The sequence below is a fragment of the Rhincodon typus genome, chromosome 19 (genome assembly GCF_021869965.1).
Source record: "Rhincodon typus isolate 14 chromosome 19, sRhiTyp1.1, whole genome shotgun sequence".
NCBI classification, from domain to species: domain Eukaryota; kingdom Metazoa; phylum Chordata; class Chondrichthyes; order Orectolobiformes; family Rhincodontidae; genus Rhincodon; species Rhincodon typus.
In genome coordinates this window covers 56,027,398-56,054,639 of record NC_063350.1, presented here as the reverse complement: position 1 = coordinate 56,054,639, position 27,242 = coordinate 56,027,398, and the positions used below count along the sequence as shown (strand labels likewise).

General features: G+C 42.2%; 1 protein-coding gene across 1 annotated transcript in view; it reads right to left on the bottom strand.

Moving 5' to 3' along the window:
• Positions 1 to 27,242, bottom strand: part of LOC125485437 (piezo-type mechanosensitive ion channel component 2-like) — a 170,696-nt gene that overhangs the window by 81,142 nt on the left and 62,312 nt on the right. The window contains exons 17-25 of the mRNA XM_048608196.1: positions 23,600 to 23,694; positions 15,224 to 15,384; positions 11,721 to 11,897; positions 9,035 to 9,148; positions 7,776 to 7,976; positions 5,436 to 5,640; positions 4,631 to 4,729; positions 2,023 to 2,188; positions 1,064 to 1,307 (exon numbers count right to left, since the gene is read on the bottom strand). Coding sequence (XP_048464153.1) covers positions 1,064 to 1,307; positions 2,023 to 2,188; positions 4,631 to 4,729; positions 5,436 to 5,640; positions 7,776 to 7,976; positions 9,035 to 9,148; positions 11,721 to 11,897; positions 15,224 to 15,384; positions 23,600 to 23,694 — 1,462 coding nt within the window. The remainder of the gene's footprint in view (positions 1 to 1,063; positions 1,308 to 2,022; positions 2,189 to 4,630; positions 4,730 to 5,435; positions 5,641 to 7,775; positions 7,977 to 9,034; positions 9,149 to 11,720; positions 11,898 to 15,223; positions 15,385 to 23,599; positions 23,695 to 27,242) is intronic.

Here is a 27,242-nt window from a genome sequence, read left to right as displayed (position 1 = left end):
CTTGGCCTGCTGTGTTCATCCAGCTCTACACCTTGTTATCTCAGATTCTCCAGCATCTGCAGTTCCTGTTACCTCTGAAATCTTTTTATTGTTGTTTGATTCCTCCTGATATCCCTCTACAATACCTACTGGTGGCAGGAGATTCCATAGTTGTCCCTATACATTAGGGATGGGTCAGGTGACCTAGTCAGCAGCTCCCACATCCTGTGAAAGAATTAATTTTTAAAAGGTTTCCCATTAGCCTTCCCCCTTATACTTTTAAATTATATAATATTCACCCCAGACACAGGCTATTCAGCCTAAATAGTCCGAACTGGTGCTTATGCTTCAAATAAGCCTTCCCTCAAGTTCAGCTCTTCCTATTACCTTGGCCTTGGTTTCTCCTGCACCCAGTTATCTCCTTCCTCATACATCTCCTCAAACTTTCACCCAGAGACTCTATTCATTCAAACTCCTACACCAGATTTTGTACAATCTACCACATCATTGAATCACATTCATTTAATCAATGAAAGCTCACTGACTTTCTAATTCTAGAGTAGGAAACTATGGTGAAGGCAATCACTAGGAGAAAATTTGGAACCTGGACCAATTGGAAACTAACGATGTGACCTGCTGGACTAATTTCTGTCCATGCAGTGAAGATAAATATTTACCTCACAATGTGGTTTAAACCACCCCAAACCTCAAAATATAACCCACATCACCTAAAAGGTCAAGGTGAGAAAATGTTTTGGAAAATATCCTCACAAATTTCACAATAGCCATCATGAAGACTTATATTGCTGTTCCTTCAGTGTCACTGGGCCAAAGTCCTGGAACTCCCTCTCTCACAGCACTGTGGGTCTACCTACAGCAAATGAACTGCAGTGGATCAAGGCAGTAGCTCACCACCACCTTCTCGAGGGCATTTAGGAATGGGCATCCCAAGAATTAACTGTTCAAAATTAGCCAGTGTCTCACAAGAGAGATAAGTTGGGTAGCCACCTGAGTCTAAACAAGGTCTCTTGATCAGGGATGGACTATGCCAGTGTGTAAGATCAGGCAGAGTGAAGATACGTACTGCAAATATATTCTTTATCACTATCACCAGGATAGTGTAGCCTATCAGATAGTCCCAGCGCCTGAGGATGACCTTGACTGGTTTTAGGAGCAGCTGTCCTCCAAAGAACATGAAGTAGAAACAGGCAACCAGGTAACCCATACAGAAGATGTTGATCCTGCTTGTCCCAGTGATGAAGATTAGACACAGCACAAACCAGAACAAGTAGCTGAACACAACTACTTTCAGCATATCCAAGTATGACCTAGAAAAATAAATCCACCATGTTATAAAACTCACTGGAAGTAAACAGATGCAACAAACCACCGATATTTTCTCCTAACATTCTTTTCCTAATCCAAACCCAGCTAATGTTCTGGGTTGGTTTTATACATCCTGTGGAAATCTGTATAGCGATGGAGATGGTCTCATAACCTCCATTAATATTACAGAGTGCAAGGCAGACCCTCACTATGGCACTCGAGAACTGCTTCCAATTAAGTGTTACTCTCTGCGCAACATGCAGATATGGGATATTCGGAGAGAGCTTATTCCTCAGTCTGTGGACAGTTTCAAAGGAAATGCAGAGAATTCTTCCATACCTTGCTGAATCTGGGCAGTAGACATGTCTAACCATGTTCAGTGCTCAGTCAGAGATGATGTCTGACCTTGTACAGCGCTCAGTTTGGGTGGAGTCTGGCTCTTTACTGTGCCCAATCTGGGATGAGGTCTGACCCTGAACTGTATCCAGTCTGAGGTAAGATCTGACCCCTGACAACATTATTGTGTAGCTCTTTCCATCCTGTGTGATGTCACATCTAAGTTTAGCAGTTCAATAAAAGTAATTTTTCCTGATAATGTCAGTTTTACACTTTCAGTATTTGGAAACCATTGGTAATCATTGGCATTTGGTCTTTCTGATTCTCTTGCTTACTTGAATAACTAACAGAAGCTTCAGAAACTGTGATGGAATAGTTTACCTGCAGTGCAGGAAGTTGGCTACAGGAATATACTGATAAACTGTAGCGGTATCCAGGCAACGGCTGATTTCAACATTGTCTCCTGCACTCATCCGTATTGCTGCCGTGTTCTCATCTTCAAACACTTGCCGCTGCATTGATATGTTTAACAGTAGCATGAAGTCATCTAACAGGGTCAAGCAGAGAGAACACCTCAAAGATATACCTTCCAAAGAAATAGTGCTGTCAGTCTATCGTTCTCAATGCAATGATTACACAGGTAGGGACTCAGGATTGAGCATTGTCAAATATTTAAAGTTAAGAAAACATGCATTTATATAGCACCTGTCATGAATGCAGGACATAGCACAGGGCCTTAGGAGTGTTCCCTGTTTCAAGGGCTGGCACGGTGGCTCAGTGGTTAGCCCTGCTGCCTTACAGGTTTGATTCCATCCTCGGGTGACTGTCTGTGCAGAGTTTGAACATTCTCCGTGTCTGTGCGGGTTTCCTTTGGGAACTCCGGTTTCCTCCCACAGCCAAAGATGTGCAGTTTTGATGGATTGGCCATGCTAAATTGCCCGTAGTGTCCAGGGATGTTCAGGTTAGGTGGGTTAGCCATGGGACATGCAGGATTACGGGGATGTGTGAGATGATCTTCAGAAGGATAGTGTGGACTTGATGGGCTTAATGGTCTGCTTCCACACTGCAGGGATTCTATAGAAAGTGTGATTTTGTTGTAGCTCAGTTAATGTGGATGCACCAAGAACCATGTTGCAACTGAGCAATGTCCATCTGTTTTTTAAAACACATTGAACTTCATTCACCATCTCTACCAGATGCTTTCCTCTCCCTTCAGCCTGCTTCCTCACATTTGATCCCCTCACTCTCTCTTTCTACGGAACCTCTTACCGATTTCTGCTCATTGAATTGCTTACCTGCACTTCTCGCAAACACACGCTGGGGGAGGAGGCCAGAAACAGGTAAGGAGTGAGGAGTTGTATCGCTGGATTGGAAATTTGCTCATGCCGCTCTGTTCTTTAAGAAGGGTGGCAGAGGCGAACCAGGGAAGTACAGACCAGAATTACAGCCTAACATCTGTGGTGGGGAAATTGTTGGAGTTTATAATCAAGGATGGGGTAACGGGTTCAGCTGGAAAAATTTCAGTTAATCAGGGAGAGTCAGCACGGCTACATGAAGGGTATGTTATGCCTGACAAACCTCATTTTTTTTGAGGAGATGACAAAGTTGGTAGACAGAGGTAAATCAATTGTTTACATGGACTTCCTTAAGGCTTTTGATAAGAGGCTGTTAATTAAGATGGGAGCCCACAGAATTAAGGGCATGAGCAGGAAACTGGTTGAGTGGCAGGAAACAGAGAGTTCAAATATTGAGTAAGTACACAAATTAGCAGGATGTGACGAGTGAGATCGCACAGGGATCGGTGTTGGGGCCTCAGTTATTCATTCATTAATGACTCGGCATAAGAAGTCAAATGTCCCTATGATTATTCTTTGCTGTGACACACAACAGGGTCCTGGAGGCTGAGCTTTGATTCCTGGTGATTCCAGGCTGATCCTGGAGGGCTGGTGATAAGGGTGGGGAGAGAAAAATGTCTTAGGTAGTGGGGTCAGATTGCAGGTGGCAGAGGTGGCGGAGAATGATGCGTCGGATCTGGAGGTTGGTGGGGTGGTACATAAGGACGAGGGGGATTCTGTCTTTGTTGTTATTGTGGGGAGCGGGTGTGAGGGATGAGGTGCGGGAAACGTGAGAGATGTGGTCGAGGGCGTTTTCAACCTCTGTGGAGGGGAAGTTGTGGTCCTTGAAAAACGAGGACATCTGGGATGTCTGGGAGTGGAACGCCTCATCTTGGGAGCAGATGCGGTGGAGGCAAAGGAATTGGGTATAGGGGATGGCATTCTTGCAGGAAGGTGGGTGAGATGAGGTGTAGTCTAGGTAGCTGTGGGAGTCGGTAGGCTTGAAATGGATATCAGTTTCCAGGTGGTTGCCAGAGATGGAGACAGAGGTGTCCAGGAAGGAGAGAGAGGTAACGGAGATGGTCCAGGTGAACTTATGGTTGGGATGGAAAGTGTTAGTGAAGTGGATGAACTGTTCGAGCTCCTCGTGGGAGCACGAGGCGGCGCCGATACAGTCATCAATGTAACGGAGGAAGAAGTGGGGGATCAAACCAAAAATATTATTGTAATATTGATTTGCAAAAGGAACTAAATAAACGGTTAAGAAAGAGGCATGCCCCAATCTACATATCCTGACCTCGAACCCCCCCATCCTGACTCTGAACTCAAATTCCATTCATTTCAAACCAAATCCAAATAGGAATTCAATCCCACCTGCAACTTAAAACCAAAGCATAATTACATTCAAAACTGATTCCTAAAAAGAATCTGATTTGAAATCCCTATTCAAGTTTGAATAGAAGCTAAGATATGAATTGTCATGATGAGATTGGAACCTTATCAAATTCATTTCTAAATTAAGTTTGGGATTAAAGAATGAAAAAAAAATGAATTCCTTATCATGTCAGAACGACAGATACCAAACTCTCTTGGGCCAAAATGAAGGAATAACCTGCTGTGTGACTGTATCAGACTACAGTGAATTGATTACTTACACATCAGGAAGATTGGGTTGGGTCTCTTTATGAAGTCTGGCAGATAAAGCCACTTAATGAGATTGGAGCTCAGTCCGAGGGTGGACCTCCAGGGATAATCTGGAAAGGATATCAGAGAGGAGAGATGTTAGTCTTAATCAGTTTATAAAAGCAAAGCTTTAGCTATTGAGAGACTGGAACCAATGATAACTACACTTTGCTGGGAAGATCACAGGGGCACAAGTGGAGTCAGCTTAGTGTAAGAGTTAAGTGTCATTCCCAGCATATACTGTGGAAACACTGAGACAGCATAGAATACTCCAGGTCCGAATCTTGATATCAGTAGCTGACGTTCAAAATGGAGAGGCTGAAGGGATGGTAGCAAACTTTTTAGGCCTCAGGGAATTAATATGTTAGTGGGAAGAACAGATTCCTACTATGAATGGGTTTTCATGTACGTTGTACATTACCCAGTCCAGCTGCAGTTTAGCGAGGGAAGAGGGTGCAGTGCATTTCAGGGGCATTCTGGAATCAGGCTTCCATATTCAATAACATGGGGAGCCCACAAAGTTACCATGGAATTACGGCCTAACATCTGTGGTGGGGAAGTTGTTAGAGTTTATAATCAAGGATGGGATAACGGGATCAGCTGGAAAATTTTCGGTTAATCAGGGAGAGTCAGCATGGGTGAATTCCACTGAATGCCTTTACAGTGTCTTTCCAATCTCACTCTGCATGGAGGCTGGAGGGAAGCCATACTGTGATGTTAAAGTGACTGATTAATTGGCAGCAAGTTGGACAAGACTCCAGTGGTTTGAGAATGTACCTTTGCAGAGATAAGGAGGGATCCCAATGCACAGCAGATACTGGAAAGGAATGATACAGGCGACAAAGCAGCAGTATTTGGGCCATATCTCAGCAACGGCCTTTCTCCGGCGTCTGCAGAGAACAACCGTTAGCCACAAGGCATGGATCGCAGAGTACAAGTCCATGCGCTGCCCGATGAGGTGTACGGCTGCTATGAAGCAGACCTGAGAAATAAACAACAAACAGTTAATGTTCGGATGCCATTGGCACACCAATCTTCATATTGACATGATGCTTTGCAGTGACCCGTAATGTCTTGCTTCATTATTCTCATGAATGTGTGCTTCCTAGGAACATACTAAAAAGAAAATCACCCACATTTCCCATTGTCCCACTCTCTACAAACCCACACAGATCGCCCCATGTTTTCCAGCCTATTTAGCCACTGCTGCTTTGTGTGCACTCCACAGTATCTTGTTAAATGCCATCTCTCTGCCTCCCCCCCACCCTCTCTCTCACACACACACACTTCCACCCCCCTCCACCCCATCCCCTGCCTCCCCGCCCCCACACACACACACTCTCTCTCTCTCTTTCCCCTCCCCCAACGTATACACAAAAACACACAAACACACACACATATAAATCTATAGGGTGAATTTGTATTTGCAGATACATTCTATTTCGTTCAAAAAGCACGTAACTTATAGACAGTCAATGTGACGTTTTATAAATTCGTACTTTAGAATTAAAACCAGTCTGACTCCAAACCAAAACACAAACAGACTCTATTCAAGGCCTCACACCTAACATGCAATGTCTGACCTAAAATGTCACCTCTTCTTTACACTGATAAAACCTTTAGTTCTCTCAGGACAGGGACTTGAAAGGAATTCGGGGATTTACATATACATATTAATCAATTAAAAACTTCTAACTGATCAAAGATTTAACAGCATCTTAGGTTTGTTTAATACATCCTCAATAATGGTGTGACTCTTTGATCTTTTACTTATAAATTCCATGTCTGATACTACATCTCTCAGTTACACCTGACAGAGGAGTAAGGCTACGAAAGCTGGTGTTTTCAAATAAACCTTTTGGACTATAACCTGGTGTCATGTGATTCCTGACCTTGTCCATGCCAGTCCAACACTGGCACCTCTACACCCTGTAACATAGGCTGCATCTTCCCAATAAGCACTGTCTAACCTACACCACTGCACCTATCCCATTAAACGGTGTTGTCCAACAAATGGTGCTGTTTAGCCAGAGATTTGGCTGTGGTGACTGTTTCATTTTATGCACTTATCAGCTGGAAACACCACACATGCTCACATCACACGGATGAATTCCACTAAATGAACAAAGCAGCATTCAGTGACCAAGGAACCAATAGTCAATAGACTCTCCTAAACTCTGTTTCTCACCATTCCATGAAGTTGACAAGATGGTGTAAATATCTAAAAGGGTTAAAGGTGAGGTGTATGTTAAGTGCCATCCATTATAATGATGGTCCTTGGATCTTGAACGGCTCAAGGTCTTCCTCAGTTTCTGTAACAATGCTCATCATATCAGTGTAACTCGTACCTAACTGCTGAAAGAGAATAAATAACATCTTGTTCAAGATGTTAAACCAAAGTGGTTTTCCTCTCCCACACTGGACCAAGGCTCACTGCACCTCCAATTTCATGAGGTCGGCAGAAAGCAGCAGACCCTGTAAGACAGGGGTAGGAGGGAAATCCTGGTCAGGACAGTGAGGCATCGTCACTGTTATTGCTGGAACATTCCCTCACCCTCAGCTGTAATGCTGGCCAATTTGCAGGTGGGATCACTGAGGGAATTCCCCTCGACCTCTCACCTATTGTGTAAACAGATATTGAGGGACAGGGTGGGGGCTGATTGTACTTTCCAACACGTACTTGGCTATCGCTCATTTCATATTCTGCAACTTGTCGACAGGAGATCACTGTTGTATTACTGGCGAGACTGACACTTATTGCCCATTGCTATTTACTGCGAGAAGCTGATGGCCCTCCTGTGTAAACCACTCCGAGTGGCTTGACACAATAGAGTGGCTCACAAGGCTGTTTAAGAGGTTTAAAGTTAACCACTATGCCGCGGGTCTGGAGTCACATGCAAGTTGGATCAGGGAAGGACGCCAGATTTCTTTCCCTAAAGGGCATTAGTGAACCACTAATTGCACTCTCTGGAACATTAGTCCAATGACAAAGTTATTACATCACCTTTTTAAGCTCTGTGTCAATAATCAATATCTGTACATCTAAGTGCTCTGACTTGCCAAACCAAAAGGAATGAATCATTAAGAGAATGAAAATCTGGCACAGGTCAACCATACCTCCAACCCAAACTTATAGAAGAAGTAGTTTGTGAAGTATTTGATGCAGTCCAGCAGCCCATCGTCCAAATGGAGCCGTGTGATATTGTCAAGTAGCGTTCCTGTTAAAGGAGTCTTGAGCCCATTGTGGAGTCTATAGTACTGTTGATGGCGATAAACTGTCATTTCAAACACCAGTAAACTCAAGATGATCAAGTGATTCTAAACAGAACAAGACACAACGTGGTTCACTAAAGCTTCCAGATAAAGGGTTGGTTGTACACCAAGACAGTTCATGTAATTCATGCACTTGTGGGAACATTGAGACATTAAGACCACATTTTTATGTAAAATGTAGGGGGTCAACTTTGTGGTGCTGTGAATTTTGAGGAGATGCAGGGAAGGTTCAGGGTAAATTAGACAAGTTGAGCAAATGGGCAAACACATGGCAGGTGCACTACAATGCAGTTATAAGGCGCAGTTTAAAAAATTATTATTGCCTGCAAAGTGCTTTGTGACATTTAACAGTTGTGAAAAATGCAAGTCTTTCTTTGTCTTATTATTTTTCATACCTTGTAAGGACACTGGCTACCATTTTGTCTACATTATAACACTTTAAAAATGCTTCTTCAGTTGAAGACACATTGTTACATCTTGAAGAGTGAGGCTCTTTACAAAATGTTGCTTTTATAAACTGGATATGGGTGTCTGCTTCTTCTAAAGAATAGTTCAATGCAGCAAACCTGAAAAAAAACCCTTGCCTCTATTAACAACTCCATTTCTTTCAAAGAAAAGTATTTTATAGCTACAAGCATTGATTCTCAATCCAGTTAAGTCACACACTATTTCTCGTCTAAGGGTATGGATTTTATGATCTCACTCTGTCAACAGAGTGTGATGGGGGTTTGGGGCAGAAATTTCCCAAGTAGAGGTTCATTTCACAAAGAGAATTCAAGGGGCTTCCAAACTGCTTCCCGATAATCCCTTTTGGCCATTCCACAATCATTCTCTGAATTGGACGATGGTTCATAATCAACATTCCTCACACCCCACTGTCTACTGGGGCTGAGAAGCCAATGCTTAACTATTCACTCTGAAGCCAAGATTGTATTTGGCAATCATCTTTAGAAATCTTATCAGTGACCTCACAGAGCAGTCTAAAAAAAGTGGGGGACTGAATATTTTCCATGTGAATATGTTGATTCCAATTCACTATATGCAATGATAGAGTTCTTCTCCCAGATATATGCTGTGCTTTTTAAAACTGATATGGTATCTACCTTCAGACAGGGCAAGACATCATCTTCACATTTCCTCAGCGCTCCATACCAGTATGTAGGGTCAATAGGACCAGCATACAGAGTAGATGTGGACTGCAACTCTTGACTTCCATTCTAAAAGCAGAATAGAGTCAAATACAAACATTGAAACATGATGTGGAATATAACAGTCAGTGTGAAGGACAAAGAAACAGAAAATATCAGTCCGTTATTTGGGAGGCGGAAGAAAACGAGAGGTGGTCTGAGATCGGAGGGAGGAAAGGTAGAATGAGGTGTGAGGGAGTGAAGGAGAGTGGAGTGCAGTGAGATATGAAGGAGAGGTGCAAAGTCTTGGATACACGTCTACCTATTTCAACACAGCCACATGTCCAGCAACAGATTCTCTTCCCAGCTTTACAGACTTCATTTGGATCCCATCATCCCCTTTCCTTTGCCCCACTCCTGCCCCCACCTGTGGATATACCATAACAGCGAAATCCTTATCATATATACAGCATACTGCAACATTCTGACCATCCTTGTGCATTTTTTTTCATCACCTAGAAGCTAGTAGTCTAAAAGCCATTTTCAATACCAGAGCTGGTTTATTTTACATGCAACGAGAGACTGAATCCAGGAATCAATTCAATCCAATTTGATGGTAACTGCTTCTTGTGATATCAAAAATAACAAATGTTGCCAATTCAGCGGTTAAAGCTAGTCAAATGCCATTTTGCAAATATTCATTGAACCAACTAGGTCTAACCTTAAGAAGAAAGTTCTCTTCTACCTTGAAATTTCCAAACTAAACATTCCCTTAGATTAACTCCTTTTTCAACTTAAGCCAAGACCTGACCTCTGACCTTTCCCAGTTCCCCACACATCAGTGATCGAGCTGCCAAACACCAGTTCACCCTTGTCGTGTTGGGTTCAAACATGACATCTTCAAACCAGAGTTTTAAGGATTAATGATTAAAGGTTCATTGCTTATGGCAATCAGTAATTGAAATAAAGTGGAAAAGTGGCGGCACGGTGGCTCCGTGGTTAGCACTGCTGCCTCACAGCGCCAGTGACCCGGGTTTGATTCCACCCTCTGGTGACTGTGTGGAACTTGCGCATTCTCCCTGTGTCTGCGTGGGTTTCCTCCCACAGTCCAACAATGTGCAGGTTAGGGTGGATGGCCATGGGAAATTGCCCATAGTGTCCAGGGATGTGCTGGCTATTTGGATTAGCAATGGGAAATGCAGGGTTACAGGGACAGGATAGGGGGTGGGTTGGGTGGGATGCTTTTCAAAAGGTCAGTGTGTCCTCGAAGGGCCAAATCTATACATGAAAAGAAAAGGTCTAATGCAAAACCAGCGTATTTCGATTGGGAGGTAATCACGTGACACAGAACTGTCTCTGAGAACTGCCCTGTTTTTCAGCTACATGGGGCCACCTGGATTTGTTTTTCAGCCTGTTTTGATGGTTGGAAAAGTACGAAATGGATTTTCAGCACCTGACCTGAGAATCAGAATAGTATCAGTGTCAGGGAGTTTGTCCCACTCATCGGACTGTTCACCATCTGGCTGGGGTTTGCAAAACCGGTGCACTGGAATCTGAGGTAGAGCTCTAAGTACCACTATTGCCAAAGTCCTTGACAGATAGAAGGCAGTGTGAGACTCACTTGCTTTGTATATGTGTCTATTATGTTGTTTAAGTTAATAGACTCACTCATTAGTTTGCATATGTCTCTAATATATATTAAGCAGATTAAGCTACTAAATTTACTTCATATGTATACGTGTCCTCTTGCATTAATTTTGATCAGATGGGTAGGCTGTCTGATTAGCTACTCTCAGCACATTAATACAACCCCCTCATGAACATTCATTCTGCTATTTGGATGGAATGAACAATGTTGTTACAGCATTGCCATAGAATCATGTGGTAACATTCTCTTCCCCAGATAAGAATGCAGGCTGGTCAATGAATTTATTCAAGGCTGAGGGAGATTATTGATGGACAAGGGAGATCAGGGTTATTTAGGCCAGGTAGGAAAGTGAATCTGAGACCACAACTGGATCAGTCATGGTCATATTGAGTAGTGGTGCAGCCCTGAAGGACCTAAATCTGCTCCTAAATTTTATGTTGCAATGTTCCTGAATCCCATCACCTCACTACTCCATCCTATCCACAATGACCTGCTCAAAACCTATCACTTTCACTAACTTGATAATCCCACTATGGACATTTAAGCCTCTTGCGAAGACAAACTTTCCCTCATCTCAGTGCACTTGGACAATGAAGGCCATCAATTTAACTGGGACGACATGACCATTTTAGCTCAAGCCAACCACGGACACGCACGGGAATTCCTAGAGGCCTGGTTTTCAACCTGTAATGCAATCGACAAACATGTGGAACTTAACCCCATATACAAACCCATGCAGAACAGAACCGGAAATGACACAACCCAACATAACAGACCAGATCATATAAATACCAAGCAGAGTAGAACAACATTGCTTCATTGGAAGCCGCAGTGATGGTGTTACCTAGCATGGTGACAAAATGTCTGTACAATCAACAGCCAGCCTGGTGAGCAAGCCAACAACCTCATCCACTATGGACAATTTATTAACATTAAAAGGGGTATTAAAAATGAAAACTGTTGTTGGCTACAGTTCTACAGAGAGAAAAACATGTGACACATGTCACTGCTTACCAGTGTGCAGTTTGCAGAAAATGTGGATAACTTAACAACCTTGAGCTGGTACATCATTTTACAGACAATCATGACACAAGCCCAGACTGTCGAAATGCTGGATGCTAGTGGACGGAATGAGGAATAGGGTAATGCAAACACCCAGAGAATAAGGAAAAGGTAGTTCATCAATGAGACCTGCAAAAGATTCAGACACACTCAGTGACAAAAGTCTTCAGGCAGTTCACAATCAATGATATATTTTGGTCTATTTTGGGGAACCTCTGAGGTCTTGATAGCTAACAGGCCCTGGGAACACTCTGGTTGTGGGGGCTGTGTAATTGAAAGGTTGGGTCACCAGAACAGGCTCCATATTTGCTGTTGTTTCTCTCTGCAGTTTCATATTATAGTTTCATTTGGCAATCATCAGAAGTGTGCATTGACTCCATGTTTGCAAGGGAAAGAGGTAGGAAAACCAATGGGAATGCAACTAGGGTCAAGGTGCGCAAAAGTACGAGTGGTAGGGATTGGGTCTTTGTAGCAACAGATCAAATAGTCAAGAGATTGTGATTCAGAGGAATGGATTGGCAGTCATGAATAGGAGCCAAATGGCCAAAATGTGCAAGAATAAGGGTGATATTCCTTTAGGAACTTGGATGTTGGAATTTATAATGGAAAAGGTTGACAGGAAATAAAGTGCAGGTGTCAGATTTTTACTACAGGGAAATGGGTGGAAATTGGTGCTGAGCAAAGTGTACAATATGCTGTTCCTGAACTGGCTCAGATTCAGGAGCAGCCAATTGCTACCAGTTAGAGATGAAAACTCAGAAATTAGATAAACCCTGGTTGCCTGTTGTCAGAGCAGACATTTGAAAATTCCCAGATGTGCTCCTCAATCTCCCGCCGTAACCTCAGTGGAAATCACAGCAACCACTGTCATGGTTTCTCTGGTGGGAGGCTGGGAAATTCATGTGGGAATTGGACTCCAGACAGATTTTATCCTGCTGTCTGGCCTGGATGGAAAGACTGAAAATTTAGCCTGAAATCCTTCTGCAGTGCAACTGCTCTTCAGCCAGCTCCTTCACTGGGATCTTCACAAGGTTATTCTGGGTAAGGAATACAGCTTTCCTCGTTGGGATTCACCTACAAAGGGAGATCTCCATGTTGTTGCATCCAGTTGTTGCTTAAACAATTTAAGAGTGTTTTTGCCTTGACACCTCATTCTGCAGGTTGTTTTCATACCTTGATTACTGTCTTTGTCAAGGCATATCTGCTATATACTCAGCCCAAAATTACCCATTACTAGGTAGTGGTGTCTTCAACATACTCCTAATATTTAATTAAATATTCCAAATTCATTTTTGGTCTACCTTCTTGTGTGCATCAGTGAAATTTCCTCAGTCTCCCTAAAGCCTGAAAGTTCAAAGTTTCCCAATAAAAACTGAAAGAACTGTGTAAAGGTGCTGTAAATCAGAAACAAAAACAGAAGTCGCTGGAAAGGTTCAGCAGGTCTGGCAGCATCTGTGAAAAGAAATCAGAGTTAATGTTTCGGGTCTGATGACCCTTCCTCAGAACCAGAGTCATCAGGCCCAAAACGTTAACTCTGATTTCTCTTCACAGATGCTGCCAGACTACTGGGCTTTTCCAGCAACTTCTGTTTTTGTTTCCAAGTTCCTCAAGTTGTTCCCCATAACACAGACCCCCTGAATGGTACTGGCCTTGTGGCTCTTAACATTTAAATGTCCCCCTATTAGACGCAGTCTGACTCTGTATCATTATCTTTTCTGATTTATTGGTGGACAGTCCTGTGAGCTCTGTTGGTTGCTGCTTTATATTGGGTTGGAGATGTTTGGTGTTGAATCTGCTGACTCGTTTTATTGTTATGTCATGGGATGTGGGTATCTCTGGCAAGACCAGCATTTATTACCCTTCAAATGTCAGGCTTGCACAGCCATTTTATAGTTAAGAGTCATCTAAATTGCTGTGGGTTGGAGTCACATGCAGGCCCAGATTTTCTTCCTGAAAGGACATTGGGGAACCAAATGGGTTTTAAATAAGAAACATAACAGTAGCTTCATGGTCACTATTATTGACAAGAACTTTTAATTCCCAGATTTTACTAACTTAGTCTAGCCACTATGATGGAAATTGAACTCTTTTAGAATCATACATTACAGAAGAGGGCCATTGGCTCATCGAGTCTGTCCTGACAAAGCTACATTAAATCTGCACTAGTCCCACTGTCCAGTAGTAGGCCCATCGGCTTTAATGTTATGACATTTCAAGTGCTCATCCAAGTACTTTTTAAAGGTTGTGAGGTTACCCACCTCAACTACCCTCTCAGGCAGTGCATTCCAGACCCCTACCATCCTCAAATCTCCTCTAAACCGCTTTCCTTTCACCTTAAAGGCATGTTCTCCCACCACCCCACCCCGTCTCACTGCCTCGTAATATTGACCCTTAAACTAAGGGGAACAGCTGCTTTCTATTCACTCTGTCCATGCATCTCATAATTCAATACACCTCTAACAGGTCCCCCCTCAACTTTCTTTGCTCCAAAGAAAACAACCTGAGCTTTCTAGAGATAGTAAGAACTGCAGGTGCTGGAGTTAGAGATAACACAGTGTGGAGCTGGAGGAACATAGTAGGCCAGGCAGCATCTGAGGAGCAATGTCAACTTTCCTGCTCCTCTGATGCTGCCTGACCTGCTGTGTTCCTCCAGCCCCATATGGTGTTATCTCTGAGCTTATCCAGCTTCTCTTCATAGCTGAGTTGCTCTATCCCAGGCAATATCCTGGTGAATCTCCTCTGCATCCCCTCCAGCACAATCACATCCTTCCTACAGTGTGGTGACCAGAAATGCACACAGTACTCCAGCTGTGGTCTAATCAAAGTCCTGTACAGTTCCAACATAACCTCCTGGCTCTTATTATCTATGCCTTGAACGATAAATGCAAGTGTCCCCATGCCTTAACTGCCTTATTAATCTGTCCTGCCAAATTCAGGGATCTCTGGGTAAACACCCCACAATCTCTGTGTTCCTTTGAGCTTCCTACTGTCCTGCCATCCATTGAGTACTCCCTTGTTTTATTACTGCTTCCAAAGTGCTTCACCTCACATGTATCAGGGTTAAATTCTATTTGCCACTAATCTGACCAGTCTGTTTATATCCTCCTGTAACCTAAGACCTTCTTCCTTACTCTCAACTGCATGGCTAATCTTTGTCATCTGCAAACTTACTCATCATTTGCCCCACCCCATTCAAGATTTTATTCTACGTCATTTATATATATCACAAAAAAACGGACCCAGCACTGATCCCTGTGGAATGCCACTGGACAATGTCCTCCAGTCAAACAAACAGCCTTCTCCCAGCTTGGTGTCCCCAGATCATTAGCCTGTGCTTCTGGATTACGAGTCCAATGACAATACCTTTACTCTAGACCTCTTTCAGATATATCTCATTTCAACACCATCTATTTCTCCCTCCTATGACTAGCACTGGTCTGTGTTAAGGCTCTCACCTCCTTTAACGTGATCCAGATAATACAGGAAGAGACCATCTTGATGATGTGCAGTTCCAGGAGTCTCCACAACCCGACTTGGACTTTATGCAGTATTTCCATGAACCGTAAAATTAGGGTAGTCAATCTGTCAATCACCATATTCCACGGACTTGGATATCCTGAAACAGGAAAATGCAACAGGACAAAATTCTCAGAATTTCTGAGGTTAACGGCAGCGTGTTCCTCCTTTCCCACTCCTCTCCTGAAGACACCAATCCAATGTTGGACCCAGTTGTACAGGGACCTCGCAGTTACCTCACCCAACCAGCAATTCTTGAGAGTTTAGACAGGATTATTACTGTTTGACTGCTTTGCACCTGACTCTTAGAAAACCCTGCAAGTCAGACACTGGATCGTGATGAGGAATAGGGAACACAATTACAGCAGAAGGCCTTCTCTTGTATCTATGTTCCCTGTTCCTCATCACAAGCATGGTATGCTCATCCATTTCATCCCAAATCAGAACATCCAGCTGGCAAAAGACTTCAAGCTCCGCTAACCACTCCCACAGCTGTTGCTGACAGTAGAAGGTCCGTAGTACCAGCTGAAGAAAACAGTTAGCTGGATATTTGAGATCCTCAGGGTTACAGCTGCCAGTTCAATGCCCTGATTCAGGACACTCTCCCCTGCTCCCAACTCAATGCTCTGATTTGGGACACCCTCATCCTGCTCCCAGCTCAATGCTCTGATTTGGGACACTCTCATCCTGGTTCCAGTTCAATGTTCTGATTCAGGACACCTTCATCCTGCTCCCAGCTCAATGACCTGATTAGGGACACCCTCACCTTATCCCAGCTCGATGCTTTGACTCAGGGCCCCCTCATCCTGTACCCAGCTCAATGCTCTGATTCAGGACCTCCTCCCCCTGCTCCCAGCTCAATGCTCTGACTTGGGACACACTCCCCCTGTCCCAGCTCGATGCTCTGAATAGGGATACCCTCCCCCTGCTCCCAAGCTCGATGCTCTGAGAACACAACTAGAATTAGGTCAGTATCTGCACTAGGCTATACTGTAGCTGATGTGTTCTTCAGAACAAAGGGTGAGACTTCAAATCTGAAAGCCCAGGTATTTATTTCACTTTCCACGAAACAATAATCATCGAATGGGCTAGACTTAACAAACAGAAGCAGAGAACAGGAGGGTCCATCGATTCCCTCATCAATCACTTTTACAGTTTGGCTGGTAATTGTACATATGATGAATTAAGGAACGATTTGGGTGAGAATATATGGAGGCATGGTTACTAAATTTGTAGACAGAAATTGGTAGTATAGTGGACAGTGAAGACTGTTATCTAAGATTACAAACAGATCTTGATCAATTCAGTCAATGGCCTGAGGAGTGGCAGAAGGAGTTTAATTTATATAAAAGCAAGGTATTGCATTTTGGCGAAACAAACAAGGGCAGGAATTCAACAATTAATGGTAGGGCCCTGGGTAGTGTTGTAGAACAGACAGTCCTGGGGGTTCAGGTAAATAATTTTTTGAAATTTGTCTCACATGTACACAGAGTGGTTAAGAAGGCATTTAGCATGCTTGCCTTCATTACTCAGACCTTTGAGTATAGAAGTTGGGACGTCATGTTGAGGTTGTACGCGACGTTGATGAGGCCTCTTCTGGTGTATTTGTATAGTTCTGGTTGTCTTGCTATAGGAAGATTATTACTAAATTGGAAGAGTTCAGAAAAGATTTACCAGGATGTTGCTAGGAATGGAGGGTCTGAATTATGAAGATAGGTTGGAACCTTTTTCACTGGAACGTAGGAAGGTGAGGGGTTATAGAGGTTTATAAAATCATGAGGGGCATAGTCAAGGTGAATATCAAGGGACTTTTCCCTAGGGTGGAGGAGTTCAAAACTAGGGGGTATATTTTTAAGGTGAGAGGAGAAAGATTGAAAAAGGACATGAGGGGCAGTCTTTTTACACAGGCAGTGGTTCGTACGTGGAATGAACTAACAGAGGAAGTGGTGGACTAAGGTACAGTTATAACACTTAAAAGACATTTGGATAAGTACATAGGAATGGTTTGGAGGGATATGGGCCAAACGCAGGCAAGTGGGACTAGTTTGGTTTGGGAACATACTTGGCATGGACTAGTTGGCCCAAAGGATCTGTTTCCATGTTGCATGACTGTATGGATGAATATGTGACCATATTATTATAGCAGTGATAGGTGAGGAGCTGTTAGATTATCTTACAGTCCAGTTTATGAGGAAGCCCATGGTTCAGAAGCTAACCTGTGGAACAGTGCAATGTGAGACTGAGTCTCCAAGGAAGAAGCTATGTGAGTTGGTGCAACATGTGGGCCCAAAACCAGAAAATGCAACAAAGCAAAAACTCACCAGAAGTATGATTAGTACAGCAACCGTCAGTTTCAAATGCTTCAGATACAGCAGGAACATTATTTTGACAAACATGGTCCATGAGACCAGAAGAAACAGTAACAGGTATAGGCAATTTGACTCCTTGAACCTGCTCCACTTTTCAATAGGATCATGGCTGATCCAACATTCCTCACATCCGCTTTCCTGCCCCTTCTCCATAACCCTTGATTCCCTGGCTGATCAAGAACCTATCTCAGCCTTAAATATATGCAAGCACTTTGCCCCCACAGCTCTTTGTGGCAAGCAGTTCCAAAGATTCTCAACTATCTGAGAGAAGAAATTCCTCCTCACCTCTATCTTAAATTGGTGCCCCATTTTTCTTAAATTATGCCCTCTGGTCCTAGATTCTCCCACGAGAGAAAACATCCTCTTAGAATTTACCTGTCAAGCCCCTTAAGAATCCCTCATCTCTAATGAGATCACACCTCATTCTTCCACACTCCAGTGAGTAGAATCCCAACCTATTTAGTCTTTGTTCTTAAGACAATCCCTCCAAACTGGGATCATCTCAGTGAACCTTCTCTGAACTGCCTCCAATGAAATAACAACTTCTTTTAAATAAGGTGACTAGAACTGCTCACAGTACTCCAGATGTGGTCTCACCAGCACCTCATACAGTTGCAGTAAGACTTCCCTACTCTTATATTCTAACCCCCTTGAAATAAGGGGTTAGCCTTCCTGATTGCCTGCTGCCTCTGTGTACTAGCTTTCTGTGTTTCATTCACAAGTCTTTTTAAGTCCCTTTGTGTTGCAGTTTTCTGCAGTTTTTTTCTCCATGTAAGTAAGATTCTGCTCTTTTGTTCGCCCTTCCAAAATTAACAACTTCATATTTTGCCACATTATACTCCATTTGCCAATTTTTTCCCCCACTTATTTAACCTGTCAATATCTCACTGCAAACTGTTTATATCCATCTCACAACTTGCCTTTCCACCTATTTTTGTGTCGTCTGCAAATTTGGCTATTGTACATTCACTTCCTTCCTCAAAGTCATTACTATATAAAGAGCCGCAGTCCCAGCACTGATCTCTGTGGAACCCCAGTGGTCACAGGTCACCAACCTGAAAAAAGAACTCCCTGTCCCCACTCACTCTCACTCTTTCCTGCCCCTTAGACAACTCTCTATCCATGCAATATACTACCTCCAACACTACAGGCTTTTTATCCCATGGCTTAATGTTTTGTGAGGAACCTTGTTGAATGCTTTTGAAAATCAATTTAAGAAATCCTGTCATTCTATACTTGAAAGTAACAAAAGTAAACAACAACTGAATTTAATATGCCATCAGATCAAAGAAGTAGGAGAGTCAACACCACATCCAAAGAGACACCTAGACAGCACATATCGGTCAGTAAATCTTGATGCAGAGGGACATTCTACGGAGGTTAAACTAGACACCAAGTTGGTGTTAGTATATTGTCTTACAAGGTAAAATAGTCAAAACAGATCAGGTTAAAACCTTCTTCAATCAAACTGCGACACCAAGACAGAAAAATTGAGAAAACAATTGGACGCATTGTGGTAAATATCAAAATGTAATTACAAGGAGAGAGCTGAACCACTTTATATTGTAAAGAATCAAGAAGGATCACTCACCCATCATCATTCACATCTCCCCCACCTTGGATGATGCCTAGTGCCTATTTGTGTTGGTGACTTACCTAATTTGGAGTTTACTTTGGAAATTCAAGCATGTCAATGTGCTTGAGATTATAGTTGATCATTAAAGTGTGGAATCTTATTTTGGCATGCATGAGGTAGGCCAGACAGGATTTGTAGCAGAATCAGTTGAGAAGTCAGGCGAGGCTTATCTCAACATTGGGAGCATCTTTTTTCTTCACAAGCAGTGTAGCGAGATTCTTACTAGGCAGCATCAAGTTACCAATTAAGGGGGACTAACAGCCCAAATTGCCACATTAACATTCAGTTTCCTATCTTACCAAACATGCAAAACAAGCTCAATGTCAGGAAAACTTGACCTGGAAACCAGAACAGGTACCTGGTGAATTCAGCTTGCGGCTTGCCTCAAAGGACTCTATGGACACTGGGTACCAACATCTCAGTAGGTGCACTGTGAGGCACCAGCAAACCAGCAAAAAAAACACACACACGCACAATATCCACAGGTATTGGCATCTAACATGTGCCAGCCTCTTAGAATCCTCATGGCACATCTTATGGGATGTTTCTGCACTTCAATGCTGCTCTGACAACTGGTATTATAATGCTGCAGCAAGGACACTGTGCGCTCAAGGATATACACACAACTCATGGGCTGGGCCAGGCTCACTGTCACAGCACACACTCAGTCTGAGCCCATTTGAATCCTCACTCCACCTGTACCTCACCTTTTGTCACTTTGCCCCTTCATTCAGAGATATCAGGTTCAGATTATTTCTGTCTTGCCCAAAGGTTTAGCCCAGACACAGAGGAAGGAAACATTGTTCTTGCTGTCAACAGTTCTCAGTCAAGTCAAGAGAGATGGTCTCCGCTCAGGGGCTGTCCCTGCACAACAAGTCAAGTGCAGCCTTCAATACCAGTCCAGGTGCTTTGGAATAGTAAGATGGGCAGAAACTGGATGTGAGAGACTCCTTGCGGGCAGAGCAACTAATTAATGAGGTGAGTTTGGGGAGTTACAGTGAGGAAATCCCTCAAAAAAAGCTGAATGCAACTTGGACTTACACAAAAAAAATAAGATTCAGCTCACCGGGGAAGTAGAGTGCTATGAAAGCTAGCATTTAGAGAAGAGTTTACTAAATTATTTTCAAGCTTGGGTAAGCTGAACAATGAGTTCCACATAACATTGCAGCTGGATGCAAAATATATTTATCTTGTATCTCCAAGAAAAGTACCGCATCCACTAACAGATAAACTGCTGACACAAATTGAAATGAGGTAACACAGGCTAATTTCATTAATCGCATTCTCACTAAATAGTGTTCACAGATTGTCACAGTTCCTAAATCAAATGGAAATAGCAAAATCTAGATCTGACATTATCTATCATGGCTATACAGAAGCAAATTTATCTGATGTCAGTTATCAAAGTCTGCAAACAGCACACTGTTCAGTAAAATACATACAAATAACAGATTCTGGGAAGTCTCCTTGGACCATAATTAGAAATTGTTAACTACTTTCATAATGCCTGTTGGTCAATACAGTTTCAATTGACTACCATCTAAAGTGGCTTCGGCCTCCTGAAATATTCCAGAGGGCCACGTACAATATTTTCCAAGGGAAGGAATAATATGCCACATGGATAACATCTGCATACACAATACAACAAAGGACAAACATAACAGAAAGCAGGCCTAGCTGTTAACACCAAATATTCTTAAACCGCATTGTGCAAGCCACAGGGATAAACGTTGATCCCTAGGAAACAAGGTCGATCTGGGAACTTCCTCAACCCAAGAATACAGAAGATTTGCAAAAGGTTTTCAGGAATGGTCAATCAAGTTGGGAGACTCATTCCTAACTTGTCATCAGTCAATGGTATACCTAGGCAGCTGTTGAGACAAGCCACAATTTGCTGGAATGTTGGTGAAAGAAATAATTTCAAAAAGTTATGAATTTATTACTTTCTTCAGAGGTACTAGCACAACGAAAGTTACCAATAATTACCAATATTGTTAGCAATGGATACAGGATTAAGTACAGTGCTATTGATACAGGTCCAGGCAGATAGTTAAAGAAGACCAGTACATTATGCCTCAACGTCTCGAACAAAAACTGAGAAAGGTTAAGCCCAATTGAAAAAGAGGCCCTTGTAGTAATGTGAGCCGAGTGAGAAGTTTTCAGATTATGTCACGGGGATGAAATTTAAGATTGAAATCAGAGCACAAACGTTTGGTTTCTATGCTCAATACAAAAAGAGATTGCAAACCACCTCATAGTCAATGCATTATATTGCGTTTGACGAGATATGACTCCACCACTGAGTATATCCAAAGGAAATGTCAAACAACAGCTGATGTGTTCTCTATAACACCAGCTGAAGAATCTGAGAAACAAGATTTGCAGGTGATAGCTGAGGTGGAAGTCTTTACACCTTCAAGGAACAGGAAACATATCAGCACCAGAGAACAGATTACAGCAGAGTAGTTCAATCAGAGGTGAAGTCTGCAGATTAGACAATATTGTCAGGAAGGATGGCCAGCAAACATTCTGGGTAACTCAGCATTGAGACAGTACTCTAAGCATTAGAAACACCTTATGAATACAGATGATTCATCCGTCTTTGATGAAAGATTGGTAATACTGGAAGAAATGGTATTCTTCAAAGACTGTGTCCGGTTCAGGTAGGAATAACAAGATACAGAGCAAGAGTCCAACATTCAGTTTGGCGGCCTGAAGTTACTTGATCAATTGAAGAGATAATCGCAAACTGCAGAAATTGAACAATGAACAGTCAGGAATGAAATCAATATTTCATAAAGACATCAGGAGCAGCTAGGAATGAACTTGTTTGAGTTTAAAAGGAAAAGATATACCCTTATTATTGACGATAACTCAAATGGATTGAAAAATCATTTGTACAATCTTACTGCAGACACAGTGATAAAATTATTGAGATGAATCTATTTCACTCAGTCCTCCTGGCACAATCATATCTGATAATGCATGGCAGATTGCAAATGAGTAGTTTATAGAATTTACCAAGGAATATGGATCCTTTCACAATAAAGGTTTCATCTCATTATTCACAATCGAATGATGGAAGCTGAACAAGGAGTCAGAATCATAAAACACTCCTGAAGAATCATGATATTAATTTGCCTGTATCAAGTTATAGATCAACACGGATCATCACCATGGATTACTGTCAGCAGAATTGCTGGTGAGGAGAATACTGAAAACACAGCTGTCCAAGAAATGAAAACCACCAGTTACTATGGAAGACCACGTTAGAGTGAGACAACAAGAAGGAGTGAAAAAAAAAGACAGAAACAAATCAAAAACTTCAATCATTGTCATCAAACAAGAGATTTTTCAATACTTCACCCAGGAGAGGGAATATAAATTTGAGAAAAAGGCACACAGAAATAATTGTTTTTGACAATTCAGAATAGCCAAGATCTTATTTGGTGGAAACACCATGAGGTTTTATAAGAAGAAATTGATGAGCTTTAACATCTTTGAAAAGCAAGCCAGAACAAACATGGCTGCACTACTTTGGTTGTGAAGAATACAGAGAAACCATTAAAACCCCTGGACAGACCCAAAAGAAGATGCTCTCAAACAGGGTGAAGGGACAGTGTACCAGACCAGCAACCTCAGAAACAAATCCAAAATTAGACCGGGGAAAGTTGTCAAACCACCACGCACTGTTACTTTTGAGACTCTGGGGGAGATGTGTGCTGAATATTATAAAATAATGGGAACAAAGATATGGGCAATGATTTGGAGCAATAGTTTAACAGCATGAGCCTATGAGATCATGATGCAATATCACATGACTAAGAGAGAGTGAGCTGGAGAGTGATTTCATGGGTAGGAGACAATGTGAGCTGGATCAATGGCTGTAGATGTATTAATATGTAGGCAAAGGCTTTTGTTAAAATATATCTAGAATACTGTAGAATCATTTAACAAACAAAACCCCCATTATGCTGACTATGAGGTAAAGCATTCTCTCCTTCCTTTCACAAAGCATCTCTCTTAAAAAACACTTGGACTTATTACTTACAATCATCTATTAATTTATTCAGATTAAAGGAGCTATGTATAAATAGGCACACTGATGTATATAAATATATTATGTCAGCAAAATTCAAATCACAGAGGGGGCTGTTCTCCACTCAGTCTCATTTTTCCATTGATACGTTTTAGCAACCCTCCATTACCTGCTTTCCTCCATTGAACCAGGGAACTGTGGCCACAAATGTGTGTAAGTTTCACTTTAAAGTCCAAGTCATGTTTGTCAATGACAGTAAGTTGAATGTTACCTTTCATATCTGCTCCCTTCTCCTGCTCCAAGCTTGGCTCCTTTGGTTCAAAGCCGGGTTTCTTGAAGGTGTAAAGGCTGCGTTTGTTATTCAATCTGTCAAAACAAATCAGCTTGTGTGTGTTTTGCAACGAGTTCCAAGATAGTCAAAAAGAGACCATTCCTTTTCCAGGTCCTGGACCTACCCCTAAGTCCACTTCTCATTCTGTTTAAGTAGCACATGGTCAAACTGAGTAACATGAACTGGAGAGAGTAGGAATTGCAGATGCTGGAGAATCCAAGCTTTCCTGCTCCTCTGATGCTGCTTGGCCTGCTGTGTTTGAACATGGACTGGAACTTTCTAAAGGAGTCTCAGTTTCTCATCAAGACCACCTTCTTTCACTAATCCTACACTGGCCACCTATCAATTGGTACACTCACATTCAATTCATTACATTGCTTCTGATGTTAAAAAAACCTGCACATTACGTAACAAAACAAGTGAAGAGGGCACTCTGTAAAGCACATATCTCTGCCATGCTTTTTATTTGTTCATGAAAGGTGGGCATCTTTGACTAGGCCAGTATTTAGTGCGCATCCTTAACTGGCCAAAGGGCAGTTAAGACACAACCACATTTCCAGTGTTCTGGAGTCTAATGTAGACCAGACTGGGCAAAGACGACAGATTTTCTTTCCCTAAAGGACATCCGATGGGTTTTTATGGCAAATGGCAGTGGTTACCTGGACACCATTAGGCTAGCTTTTAATTCCAGACTTTATTTTATTAAATTCAGATTTCACCATGGTGGGAATCAAACCATGTACCTAGAACATTAGCATAAAAATGCATGATAGAAACCTGAAACAAACACAGAGAATGCTGGAGAAACTCAGCAGGCCTGGCAGCATCTACAGAGAATAAAACAGAGCTAATGCTTCAAGTCTAGTATGTCTCTTCTAAAGAGGCTGGAAAGGCTGGGACTTTTTTCCCTTGGAGCGTAGGAGACTGGAGGGTGACCTTATAGAGGTCTTTCAAATCATGAGGGGCGTAGATATGATGGATAGCCAACAGCTTCTCCGCTGGTTGGGGAATTTAAAACTGGAAGGCATTGGTTTAAGGTGAGAGGGGAGAGATACAGAAGGGACCAGAGGGGCAACTTTTTCACACAGAGGGTGGTGAGTGTCTGGAACAGGCTGCCTGAGGTAGTAGTGGAAGGGAATGCAAATTAGTCATTTAAGAAGCATTTAGACAGGTATATAGATGGGGTAGGTATGGACAGATACGGACCAAACACAAGCAAATGGGACTAGATTAATTGTGAAAACTGGGCGGCATGGGCAAGTTGGGCCGAAAGACCATGCTGTAAACCTCTATGACTATATTAACTCAATCTCTCTCTCCCTCCCCAGATGCTGAGTTTCTACAGCATTCTTTGTTTGCCTAGAAAATTAGCCTGAGGTTCTGGATTATTAGCTCTGTGACATTACCATGGCATCGTCATCATCTCCTGATTAACTAAATATTATTACAAATACACAGCACTTGTGTGAGACTTTTCCAAGAGTGTTGCTGATGCTCTGCTATGACAAATCTGAAAAAAGAAATCATTTTATTAAGATTTTCCCTATCACTAAGGAGGCTTTGGGCCAGACTACATGCAATAACCTGGTCAGAATGTGAAGGAACAAGATTCAAAATATTTGCAATTGATACAACAATATTAGGTAACAGGTCACTTTTCATTAAAACTTACAGCAGCATATATTTTTAACAGGGAATAAAACTAGCTTGCAAATGTAGCATGATTAACTTCCTCCACAATGACGTAAAGTTGCTGATAAAGGTTGGTTGGCTCGCCAAGCTGATTTGTTGTTTTGCAGACGTTTCATTACCATGCTTGGTAACATCCTCAGCGCAGCCTCCGATGAAGCGTCGGTGTGTTTTCCTGCCTGGTTTTTAAACCCTGGGGTCCGTTGAGATGGATTGCCTCACTTCCGGTTTTCTTTCGTAGTGGAATGTATATGGGGTTGAATTCAATGTGTTTATTAATAGCATGCTTCGTGGAGTGCCATGCTTCTAGGAATTTAAACCCCAGAGTTTAAAAACCAGGCGGGAAAACACACCGACGCTTCATCGGAGGCTGCACTGAGGATGTTACCAGGCATGGTAACGAAACGTCTGTGAAACAACAAACCAGCTCGGTGAGCCAACCAACCTCAGCACCCACAACCCGAGCTACAGGTCTACTCCAAAACCTTAGAGTTGCTGATAAAGAATACACACAGATAAAACATATCATAATAAGAAAACCCCCAGTAAGAATAACACCAGGCCAATGTCTTGATATTTTGGTGGACATAAGCACCTTAATTAACCAAAGCTGCTCAACTGCAAAACACATGACTGTTACCTAATTTTAATTTATTTTTAACATGAATATATTCAAAATGAAATTTCCTTGAAACTGAATGGACACCCACATTTTATAAGTGGACCTTTAACCAAATATGGTATAATAATTAGGGGTGGTCTAAATAAACAATCCCCAAAATGTTTGCAAGTATCTCTGCATGACTTGAATAATTTCAGATTCCTGTGATTTGTAATGTAATCTTACTTTAATGTTTGATAGACCTTATTTTAAGATTTTAAATTTGTAACAAAGTTCAAACTTTTCATTCTCTTGTATAAATAAGAATTAGATATCTTTTCTTTTCAGGATTTATCTAGTTTATACAAAATGAATTGAAATGTAGACAATGGGGAAGAGGTTAACATTCATGACTAGTTTTCTTCCCTTGGCGAGGAGGTTGATTCAACAAATCCAAACTTGTGTGTCCTTGGATCAAGACCCCCCTGGCTCAAGTTGAAGGGAGTTAATCAAGAGATACAATTGATCTCCACAGCTCCAGGTACAGAGTTTCTCATTGTTACATACCATGCCGCTTGCATTTTGACAGCTGTGAGAGATTTCATCACAGCAGCTGAGACAATCTAAAACCATCAACGTTCAAAAACATCAATTCACTCAATCTCCCAATGTTCACAGATCCTTGAAAAATTTCCATTTCTGAATCCAGATGCATATCTGTGCCAATAACTAATCAGCTGTTCCTTGGCCATACCCTACCACTACAAAGTTTGGTTCGTATCTGTCCATTACTTTTTCAGGTACCTTATTTGTAGACAAACAGAAGCTCCCCCTTTAATGGTGAGGTGATGATTGAACTTTACAGTTATCTGTGAGTACCATCATAACTGATTGAGAAGTGCAGTGGGATGCCTATCTGAGGTAGAATACAGGGGGCCTTGGTTTTACATTTATTTAAAATCAGCACCTTCCTCAGTACAGTGGGAGTTGTAGTCCTCTGCTCAACTCTTCGGAGCGAGACTGGCCTCGGGCCAAGATTTTCTGCAAAATTTGGAGCTTCTTTCTCGTAGTGCAAATTGCAAGGCCCACCCTCCAACTTCCCAGCTTTGCAGGGACAGGAAAGGGGTGGAATCCAGATAAACACGAGTGGTTCATTGAGGCAGCTGGTCTTTAACATGATCAGCCGCCTTCCCTTCCAGAATCATAGCAATGTACATACGGAAACAGACACTTTGCTCCAACTCGTCCATGCCGACCAGATATCCTAAATTAATCTAGTCCTATTTGCCAGCA